General features: G+C 51.9%; 1 protein-coding gene across 1 annotated transcript; it reads left to right on the plus strand.

Moving 5' to 3' along the window:
• Positions 1-7,472: 7,472 nt before the first annotated feature.
• Positions 7,473-9,931, plus strand: CXXC5 (CXXC finger protein 5). Its single transcript, XM_007938978.2, has 2 exons — positions 7,473-8,387; positions 9,887-9,931. Exons 1-2 carry the CDS (start codon positions 7,473-7,475, stop codon positions 9,929-9,931), a joined length of 960 nt encoding a protein of 319 aa, XP_007937169.1.
• Positions 9,932-11,423: the final 1,492 nt, after the last annotated feature.

Here is an 11,423-nt window from a genome sequence, read left to right on the forward strand (position 1 = left end):
AAATCAGAGATGGAAACCCCCCCACACACACACCCTATTGCTCAGCCCAGTTCAGCCACCACAGCCTATAGTCTGCTCTTTCCACCACTACTGGCTGTCCACCATCAGTCTGACTGCCCAAGGCAATCAGCCCACTAAAGTGGGGGAAGGGCTGAGGAGATGTAGCAGGGATGTCAAGAGTGCATGGAAGCGTGGAGAAGGGGACATTAAGTCAGTATATTAGTCTGCAAAGTGGGTATGCCCTGCCATGTGGCGCTGAGGGTAGTGTTTTGGTGTCCTGAAGGTCCTGCTTAAACATGTCACCTCCAGGAGTACTTCCCTCAGTAGACAGGGGTGGCTAGGAATCTGTTCTAGCCAGCAAAGGAGTGGAAGAGGGATGAGACCATGGTTGAATCCTGCCATTGGTTGTGCTGGATGATTGTACAACTCTGTTTACTAAAAATTGTTAAATTGTAAGCTTAAAAATAGGTGACTTTTGTAGTATGTAAATTATCTCAATAAAGCTGTTTTTAAAAAACCCAACCCTCCATCTCAAAGCCCTGCCCAGTTGGGACGCTGCCAACCTCATAGCCACACCTCATGTGTGCTTTTCTTGTGAGTTCTTTCAAGCTTGTGCTTTCTAGCCCCTCTGGTAACCCACTTCTTATCCTTAACTCTCAGCTCAGCAGTCCCTTCCTCCAGGAAGACTCCTGACGCCTCACTCAGTCCCATTCCAGCTGTCATTTCTCATTGGTTCTTAATGACCATCAGAGCAGCTCGTGTGCAGTCTGGGGCAGTGCCAGGTCTGTATCCTCTGCTGTATTCCCAGTACCACACAGGGCCCACAACTGCTATTGGGGCAGGCAGTGGGGAGTGTGTGCAGTTGAACAGCTAACTGGGAGCCACCAGTGTGCAGCAGCACCATGCCCTGATGCTCCCCATTGATGTCTGCATAAGGAGTTTAGGACAGAACTCTGCTGGTGGTGATTCTAAGAGGCTCTCCTGGGGGTAAGGGTGGGGTGAGGGCACTGCTGCCACCTGTGGTGACCTTATTGCCAGCTGGCATTATGACATCACTGGCCCAGCATTCTGGGCTCCTGCCTGGGCGTCTCCAAGTCCCCCAGCTGGGGGCACTCCCCTGGGGTCTGTGACAGCTGGCCCCTTCACCTTGGAGAAGTGACAGGCACGGTAACAACCCCAGGGGTTGGGAGCAGCCTTCAGAGTAGCTGGATCATCTTGTCCTAGATCACTCTGCCAGTTGCCCAGGTGGCACCAAGGAGGTCACAGAGCAGAATTACCGACACTTGGGCTTTGGATTTAAGTCCTGTCCCTACTAGGCACCAGCTGTTTGACGTTGAGCTCACGGCTTGAACTTCTCAGCCTCAGTTTCTTCATCTCTAAAATCGGTTAATAGTTCCCACCTCATTGGGTTCTGAGGAGGAATCATTGATAATAAGACAGTGAGATAAGTGTACAGGCCCCATACACAGGAGGTGCTCAATAAACGCTGGCTGATAACATAGCCAGTTAAGGAAGCTTGAGTGCACCCCTTGGTTTGGGAATGACTAGAGGGGTGGGTTTTATGCCTTTTGGGGTTGGCCATGGCCTGGAGGTAGAAGTAGAGAGTGGCCCTCTCTCTGAAGTGGGTAGCCCCAGCTTTGATAGTTCCTCTCCCCAGCTCAGCCAGTGATCTCAAGCCCTGAAGCCAAGAACCCATTGCTTCCAGCTCTCCTATCTACTCCCTCCAGGGCTTAGGCAGCCATGGATGGAAGCCCTAGGCAAGGTGGGTCTCTCCTGGTCTACCTCCACTTCTCTCCCCCACCCCCCAGTGGACCTGTCCAACTGTCTTTTCTTGGATCTGGGACCTTCTCCTCAGGATTGTTTTCATATGTCAGACCTTCACATCTGAGTCTGAGCTAGATGCTCTGGGTGTCTGGGGCTCTCTGAGCCCTGTTACCTAGTTTCTGCCCCCTGACACTGTCCTCTAGCCTTGACCCTTTGCTCTTTCCTCTCCAGATCCCCTTTTCTTTGACTGACCCCTTGAGTTCTCTGTCTCATGGTTTCCTATCCCTAACACCTGTCACTCTTCTTCTGCCTCCATGTCCCCCTCTGCCCCCTAGCTCTTCACAACTGGATCCCCTCTCCCCCTTCCATCCCCTGGGCTCTGTCCCCCCCACCCGTCAGCCGTCAGCCCGTGGTCCCAGCTCCCGGCCTGCCCGGCTCCTGCATGGACAAAGGGGTCCTTTGTGGGCTGACCGCGGCTGGCGGGGCGGCGGGGCGCTGGCTCCGCATTGCTGATGAAACGGAGCCCTTTGTTGTCCCTCCTCAGGCGCAGTATTTCTTTTTGGGGGCTGGATGCGTTCCTGGCAGGGCCGATGATGGATGCGCCCGCCGCCGCCCGCCTGCCCGCCAGCTTTCCCTCCCGCTCATTGCCGCTCCGCTTCAACGCAGCCCCAGCTCCTCCCCTGCTGCCTGGGCACTGCCAGGCCCTGCCTGGCCTGGGAGGGGGTTGCTATGTGCCTTGAAGTAGAAGGCTAGAGCCTAGGAGACATCCTCGCCATGCCTTCTCTTCTTTTACTAGGGCAGACAGACCCTGTGGCCAGGGGTCCACTGAGACCAGGGCATCAGCTTTTCCCAGGGTCTGAAGGAGATGAACCAGGGAGAGTTTGGGGACAAACTTGGGAACCACGCCATGGGGACTAGATGTTGATGTCTGCCCACTCCATAGTTTGAGGACAGAGTTTCCCCTGAGTGCCAGTACCCTTTGCATACGTCCCCACTTTCAGTTTCTGTGGCTGACACACAGTGCTCTGCCTGCAGCACCTGTTCAGTGACATAGCACGTCCTCTGGTCCGGAGCTCAGCGTGTCCCAGGACCTGGGGAGCTGGGGGAGGGTGGTCCCTACAGAAGGACAGGAAGGTGGAGGATCAGAGAGATTCAAAGAGAAGAGCAGAGATGGAACAGAACATGAGGTTCAGTCCCCACCAAGAGAGACTCAGGTTGGAGACAAAAGCAGAGAGACAGCCAGAGCGTCAGCCCTGAACGCAAGGCCTGCGTGTTAGAGGGAGCTGACTTCTAATTGACCTGCCCACCCCGCATACAGAGCCAGATCCTGGAACTGGGAGGAGGGAGGGAGTGAGCAGAGCGAGAGCAGCGTTAATGCAGCTATCGATTTCTGCCACTAGCCAGCAGGCTGCAGAGGCGGGGGACGCACACAGGGGCTGGGGCGCAGGCTGCTCCCCTCCCCACCTCTCCAACCTGCGGGTGCCTGCCTTCTGTCTTCTTCCCTCACACTGTATCTGGGGCTGCAGGGGTTGTAGACCAGGGGAGGGTGGTTGAGCTCTGACTGAGGGCTGGATGAGTTGATTTGGAGGGAGGGTGGTCTCTGACCCTGATCTCATTGGTTCTGGTCCCAACACCTAGCGAGGGTCACTAATGCCTGGCACCAGCCACTAATTCTGGTCACCACCCTCAGAGAGAAGGCACCTAAGGGCCAGCCCAGGTCTATCCCATGGGAGGTGGGACAGACACAGCTGTCTTTGGCATACGTTACCCCCTTTCTTTTACTACAGCTCTGACCTCTGTGCCACTATCAGCCCAGCTTAGACACCTCGCAAGGCCCTTCTAGGTCTGTCCTGGTGGAAACTTCCAGCTCACCCAGCTCTTCCACCCCAGCCAGGTACCATCACTGAGATAGAGCATTAGGTGGGATACTGCCCACTGGGGAGGGCTAGTGTCTGGCTCTCTGCTGACACTTGCCCTTCTCCTCACCCTGGAGATGCAAACTTTTCCCTTTCCCACACTTCCTCTTTGTGGTCACTCCTTAGTAATACTAGGGTAGGAGGTCCTGCCTGCCCAGTGCCTCAGTTGCCCCCTTTGTAAATCAAGGTCACACTGGATGATCTCCTGGGGTAGACTATATCCTGTGACTGGGGGATGGTGGGGTTGTCTGGGGACAAAGCTGCAGTTTGTGCAGCCTTTGAGCCCAGGGTGGGGCAGGCCTAGCCAGATGTGTGCCTCCCCCTTGGGCTCCAGCTGCTTAGGGGCTGGGCCCTGTCTTCCCACCCTTCTCATGGGGGATACTGGGCCACAACAAGCAGACAGGGAAGGGACACTACAGAGCCAGGACTGATGAGCAAACTGGCACCCCACTCCATCTGGACCAGTTCCTTCCAGAGCTCCTGGCTAAGGAGGTTGGCCATTCAAGTGTCTTAGCCTGGGGGCCTGGACTGAGCAGATCTTGTATTAGGAAGGGACATCTCAGAAATACGGGGTGGCTAAGGGCAAGCTCCTACCTGGCTTCATTGCTTAAGAGGGTCACACCCACTCTCTCAGACCCAGCCTGCCCCAGCCAAAGGTTCCTCCTGAACACAGTCCACACAACTCTAAATTCTCACTGGGACTTTCACCCAGGCCCTGTTTTGTGGGTCTTGTGAGGTCTCTGCCCCTCTTCTAAGAGCCAGGCCAGAGCACAGCAGAAAGACGTGAGTAAACAAGAGTGGGGTCTGAGAGGACACTGACCATGGTATGGGCACTGAGGAGGAAGTATGCACCAACCTGTGCACAAGCCTACCCTCCAGCTCTGTAGGGAGGGCACATCCTGTGGCCCGGTGCTGTCTGCCCTGTGGTGAGAGGATAGATCCTCCTTGAAATAAGGGTTCTGTGCTGTACTTGGCAAACTGTTAAATGAAGTCAAACAGATTCCTTCACCTGCAGGCCTTGTCAGAACCTTGAAATAACAAATACAGGTTTCCCCTGCTCTCCAAAAGTAGAGCGTTCCTGTGAAACCTTTCATAAGCCAAAATGGTGTAAGGCAAAAAAGCGATTACCATTGATTTACATGGGAAAAATTTTCCAGCATTCCCAGACCCAAAAAATAACCCACCAAATAACACAAAACCTAAAATAACACTAACATATTATTCACAAACAACAGTTCAAAGCTATGGCAGCTTGTCATTGAGTGTACCTCCCAGGGAAGGAACTTGGCGACCCACTCTCACTGCTTGGGGTGTGCACTGCCTCTTTAACAGCTCGCTGCAAAAACAAACACCGAACTCTAGTTTCACTTTTTGCCCTTTTTCATAATGAAAAAATCCTATTCATTTAGCAGAAACAGGTACTAATACAGGTCTTCAGTAAAAGTGAAATGACATAAAGCAAATTTTCGAGAAGTGGGAGAATACCTATGTATGTATTAAACCAAAACAACTGCCATCGAGTCGAGTCTGACTTATAACCACCCTATAGGATAGAGTAGAACTGCCCCCTAGGGTTTTCAAGGCTGTAAATCTTTATGAAAGCAGACTGCTTCATCTTTTCTCCCAGAGTGGCTGGTGAGTTTGAGCCTCGAACCTTTAGTTAGCAGCCAAATACTTTTAACCACTGAACCACTAGAGCTATACCTATGTATATTAGGAACCTCCAAATGAAGATCTGGAAGCTGATTCCCAGACTTTTCGATTTATACCTTAAAGCCCTTCAGAAGCCTGTTGCAACCCCTTCTCTCTTGGGTCCAGGGTAGCTTAACAGACCTCTCTCTCTCTCACACACACACATCTAGACCTGCCCCCATCAGGTCTTCCCACATCCTAAAAAAAATAATACTCATTGCCATCAAGTCAGTTCTGACTCTGGTGACCGTATAGCACAGAGAACTACCCCATAGGATTTCCAAGGCTATAGTCTTTATAAAAAGGAGCTCTGTGGTGTAGTAGTTAAGGCACTTGGCTGCTAACTAAAAGGTTGGTGGTTCAAACCCACCAGCTGCTCCAAGGAAGAAAGATGTAGCAGAGTTTAACCATTGTACCACCAGGGCTCCTTTCCTACACACTTGCATGGCAGATTTGGGCTGGGGGTGTCTGGGCTAGACCTCTGTCATGCTATTTGGTGGCTGTGTGTTCATGCACTTGACAATTCTCCTAACCCTTCTTTATCAGTAAAAAAAAAAAAAACCTTACTGTCGTTGAGTCAGATCCGACTCATAGCGACCCCTCCTTGGGTTTCCAAGGCAGTATCACTACGGAGGTAGATTGCCCAACCTTCCTTCCAAGGACTGGCTGGTGGGTTTGAACCTCCAGCCTTCTAGTTAGTAGTCAAATGCCTTAGGCACTATGCCACCAGAACTCCCCCTTATCAGTAAAGTAGGACATTAATGTTTGCAGTCGAGTCAATCCCAGTTCATAGCAACCCTCTGTAACAGAGTAGAACTATCCCATGGGGTTTCCTAGGCTCTAATCTTTTTTTAAAAAATTTTATGATTTGAGTGAAAGTTTACAGAGCAAATTCATTTTCTATGTAGCAGTTCATACACATTTTATCTCATGACATTGACTGCAATTCCCCACAATGTAACAGCTCTCTTCCCACTTCCTCCCCATACTTACTTCTTCCCTGTGTCCTTCCCTCCCATGCACAACCTCCCACCCCCCAGCTGTGTCTCTGCAAATGCTGCCCTTCTATTCTCCCATGATTGATCGATCACTCCAAGGAGTGTATCTGCCTAGTGTAAATATTCACCCCATGTGCCTGTCTATTTTTTGACTGGAAGCCACAAGAGTGAGTTCAGTTCCAGACCTGAAAGGTAACTAGGGGCCATAGTCTCAGGGGTCTCACCAGGTTCTATCAAGCAAACCTGATCTTTTTTTTTTTTTTTTTTTTTTAATGATTTTGAGTTTTGTTCCACATTGTTCTACTCTGTCCAGGCTCTCCTGTACAGATCCCCCTCTGAGTGGTTGACAGTGGTAGCCAGGCACCATCTAATTCTGGTCTCATGGTCATATAGGCTGAAGATCACATGGACTAATTGTTTCCATGTGTCTTTGGTTTTCTTCATTCTTTGCTCTGAATGAGGAGAGACCTATCATTGCATCTAGATGGCCGCTTGTAAGCTTTTAAGACCTCAGTCGCTACTCACCAAAGCAGCATGTAGAACAATGTTTTGTGTAGTAAGTTATGCCAGTTGAGCTCGATATCCACTATGATCATGGTCCCGAGCCTGCAGGTCCAACTACTTGGTCCCTCCAGGTAATTGGCTATGGCTAAGAAGCCACCACAACTTGCTAGGCTGTAATCTTTATGGGAGGAGATCACTAGGTCTTTGCTCCTTTTGTTTAGCAGCTGAACACTTAACCAGGTTCTTGTGAGTCTTAAATGAGATAGTACAAAAAAAAACTGCTAACCAGGGCAGGCCTGTCACTTAGTAAATACCTAGTCAGGCTTGTGGTTATCACAATGGCAATACCACTGAGGATGATAATGGTGGTGGTCATTGTTATGATGGAAGAGATGTTGCTTATCACTGCCCTGACCCTGCATCCTCTTGTCCCAACAGAGTGAAGACACTTAAACGTGGCCATCTGACCATGTGCCTGCTCTGAGCAACGAGGCCTACCAGGCATCTCTGTTGAGGGCAGCAGGGCCAGGCACTTGTCTGTGGACCCCCAGCAGTTGGCAGGCTCCCCTGGCGGCGGGGTCTGGGCCTTGGCCCCACCATGTCAGGCCTCAGCAGTGGCCCTCAGGACGCCGGTGGCAGCAGTAGCACCACCACCAATGGCAGCAGCAGCAGTGGCTCAAAGGTGGGAGTGGCAGACAAGAGTGCGACGGTGACCGCTCCTGCACCAGCCTCCATAGCAGATGACACACCACCCCCTGAGCGTCGGAACAAGAGTGGCATCATCAGCGAACCCCTCAATAAGAGCCTGCGCCGCTCCCGGCCACTCTCCCACTACTCTTCCTTTGGTGGCAGTGGTGGCAGTGGCAGCGGCAGCATGATGGGTGGAGAGTCTGCCGACAAAGCTGTTGCAGCAGCAGCTGCTGCCTCCCTTTTGGCCAATGGGCATGACCTGGCGGCAGCCATGGCGGTGGACAAAAGCAACCCTACCTCAAAGCACAAAAGTGGTGCTGTAGCCAGCCTGCTGAGCAAGGCAGAGCGGGCCACAGAGCTGGCAGCCGAGGGACAGCTGACGCTGCAGCAGTTTGCGCAGTCCACGGAGATGCTGAAGCGTGTGGTGCAGGAGCACCTACCACTGATGAGTGAGGCTGGTGCTGGCCTGCCTGACATGGAGACCGTGGCGGGTGCTGAAGCTCTCAACGGCCAGTCCGACTTCCCCTACCTGGGCGCCTTCCCCATCAACCCAGGCCTCTTCATCATGACCCCGGCAGGTGTGTTCCTGGCTGAGAGTGCGCTGCACATGGCCGGCCTGGCTGAGTATCCCATGCAGGGAGAGCTGGCCTCTGCCATTAGCTCGGGCAAGAAGAAGCGGAAACGCTGTGGCATGTGTGCACCCTGCCGGAGGCGCATCAACTGCGAGCAGTGCAGCAGTTGTAGGAACCGAAAGACTGGCCATCAGATTTGCAAATTCAGAAAATGTGAGGAACTCAAAAAGAAGCCTTCCGCTGCTCTGGAGGTAACAGCGCCTTAGAGGGAGGTGTGTGGGCTCTTGCATCTGTGTGGTCATCTGAATCCACCCCTTCCCCCACCCCTTTTCCTACCTGGGCAAGTGTCAGGGGGATGCCCAGCCAGTCTCTGAAGTCTGGGGGTCTGGGCCAGGCTCCAAGACACCAGTTCACAGCCCCAAAAGTCAGAGCCACATCCTAAGATCCCATCAGGCTATAGTTTGTGATATAAGCATAAACTTGCAGGCAAGGGAGCTAGCATTCCAGCTAGGCCCCAGGATTCCGATCCCCTTCTTGGGATTCTGAGACAGGTGTAGAGATTCCTGGATCCTAAGTTTCTGGTTCTTAGACAAACATGTCCTAAAGCTACCAGTCCATGAGCTAAGATTCTGGGACTTTGCCCTGCCTCATTTGAAGGGCTCTGTTCCATGGGCCCTGTGGCTTGTAGGGTAACCTTCATTTGACCCTCCAGAGCCAGCCCTTACTCCTAAGGCCCCCCGGAGTAGAGCAGTTCTAGTGCTGGCCATGCTCTGAGACCTGGAAGAACCTTGGATCTAGGTACTGAGTTAACAGATTTGGGGTACCTTGGGGGAGGACCTCAGGGTCAGTCTGACTGTATGGCTAATGGCCAGGGATCCTGTGGTCCTGGGGCTGGGAGTTGGCCATGAACCTGGAGTCTAGGCAAGGCCTGTCCACTGTGAGATTGGCTTAGAGAAGCCAGAGAGGTTACCATGCTGCTTTCTCTCCACCTTTGTGGCAGGGCCTGTCCCTGTGGCCCCAGCCATGCAGCCTAGCTGGGGTGCCAAGCCCAAGTACAAAAGCATCTTTCAAGCCTGCTCTCCTAGCCCTTGTCTCTACACTTCTACAAGTGGGCTTGACACAGATGTCTAGAAGGCTTGGAAAACAACAACCGTATCTCAGCCGTAGTCCCCTGGCCACCTCCCCTGACCCCACTTAAATGTCTGTTCTCCCACCCAGAGAACATACCTGTGTGTACACAGCACACAAGGGCACTGTTACCCAATGTAGAGAGAAACACACACACACCCCTGCCCAATACATATGCCGTAATTATAGATAAAGCCTTTGGTAAACACACCAGGTATCCCCCTACACACACACTCACACACACAGCTCAGTATACAATATACCCTATAGCATAGCAGGCATACCCATATACATATCCAGTACACACATTCACACTCTCGTTTGGACAGTAACGCCCACACAGCCCCCAGATGCACCACAGCCATCTGGTGCTTCCTGTCTGGATGGAGGGTTCTTGGGCACAGTGACTCGGGAGGCCTCAAGGCGCTTCTGGCCCTCCAGCGGCCCTTCAGGTCAAGACTCCTTCTCTGGCCAGGCTGGGATGGGCAGGAACTCTGCAGGGCGGCTGCTCTCTGTGCCCATTCCTCTGCCACGAGGCCATCCACAGGGGAACATCTTTGCATCAGGCACACCTGGACCCTGACTGAACTCTCTCCTTGTTTTTGTCTCCTGCCCTCGCCAGAAGGTGATGCTTCCGACGGGAGCCGCCTTCCGGTGGTTTCAGTGACGGCGGTGGGACCCCAAAGCTGCCCTCTCCGTGCAATGTCACTGCTCGCGTGGTCTCCGGCAAGGGATTTGGGCGAAGACAAACGGATGCACCCGTCTTTAGAACCAAAAATATTCTCTCACAGATTTCATTCCTGTTTTTATATATATATTTTTTGTTGTCGTTTTAACATCTCCACGTCCCTAGTATAAAAAAAGAAAAAGAAAAGGAAAAAAAAAAATTAACTGCTTTTTCGGAAGAACATTAGCAAGAACAACAACAACAAAAAAAGAGGTAAAGATGAGTCTATAAAGTACCAAGACTTCCTGGGCAAAGAATGGACAATCAGTTTCCTTCCTGTGTCAATGTCGATGTTGTCTGTGCAGGAGATGCAGTTTTTGTGTAGAGAATGTAAATTTTCTGTAACCTTTTGAAATCTAGTTACTAATAAGCACTACTGTAATTTAGCACAGTTTAACTCCACCCTCATTTAAACTTCCTTTGATTCTTTCCGACTATGAAATAGTGCATAGTTTGCCTGGAGAATCCACTCATGTTTATAAAGAGAATGTTGATGGCGCCATGTGGAAGCCCCTCTGTATCCATCTACACTGGCAGAGTTGCTGGTGGGAGCTCACAGAGGGGGAGGGAGCACCCCATCCCTGGGCCTGGGCCTGCTGTGCTAAACCTACAGTCCCCAGAATGGGATCTCCTACCCCAACACTGAGAATTTTGGAAAAATGAAAGTTCTGTTCATTTATCCATTGAGATCTGGGGAGCCCATGTCTCGATATTTCTGATCCTGGCTACTTCCCTGAGAGAAAATAAGTCCTTTTTTTCCTGCCTGTGTTGATGGTGACAGAAGAAAGGGCTTCTTTGCGTGGCCCCTCGCCGGTACGGGTGGGTACTCAGGGGGCCTCCTGTGGCCTGGGCCCCCTGCCCATGGCCGGCTTCCTGCTGATGAACATGCTGTTTGTATTGTTTTAGGAAACCAGGCTGTTTTGTGAATAAAACGAATGCATGTTTGTGTCACGGAACACCACTGGCTACTTGCTCTCCGGTTTCAGGCTGCCTAAGGGGGCTATTGCTGGGCAGAGGTTGTTTGGGACCACCTTGGGAAGGAAGGAGGTTGTCCCAGGGACAGAGTGGGGGACTCTTGAGAAGAGAGGTCCTCTGGATCCAGAAGTGAGAAGCAGGAGAAGCCAGCCTGGCAGACAGGATACTTTTAATCTGGAAGTGGCCAGTGCTGGGGGACCTCACCTGCTTGACAGCACCCCATACCTCAAATTCTGGCTATGAGGATCTTTACTCACCTGGAACCCTCATCTTTATTCACCTAACTTCACCACAGCCTGATCAGTGCAGAGCTGCCAACAGTATTGGGGGTGAGGCCTAAGCTGGTGCCCATTAAGGCTCATATTTCTTCTTAACAAGGAAGAGATCTTAGTGTTCCCCTAACCCCCAACACTGATGTTATTCCCCAGGGAGCAGCTTCAGCCCAGATTTGTGAGGA

The sequence above is a fragment of the Orycteropus afer genome, unplaced genomic scaffold, assembly GCF_000298275.1.
Source record: "Orycteropus afer afer isolate SDZICR_OR568_19922 unplaced genomic scaffold, OryAfe1.0 scaffold00056, whole genome shotgun sequence".
NCBI classification, from domain to species: Eukaryota; Metazoa; Chordata; class Mammalia; order Tubulidentata; family Orycteropodidae; genus Orycteropus; species Orycteropus afer.

Bases quoted from the DNA above. Each gene is read 5' to 3' on its own strand.
- CXXC5 (XM_007938978.2), top strand. From the start codon at position 7,473: ATGTCAGGCCTCAGCAGTGGCCCTCAGGACGCCGGTGGCAGCAGTAGC. The intron at 8,388-9,886 runs GTAACAGCGCCT...TGCCCTCGCCAG, and splicing joins AGCCTTCCGCTGCTCTGGAG to AAGGTGATGCTTCCGACGGG.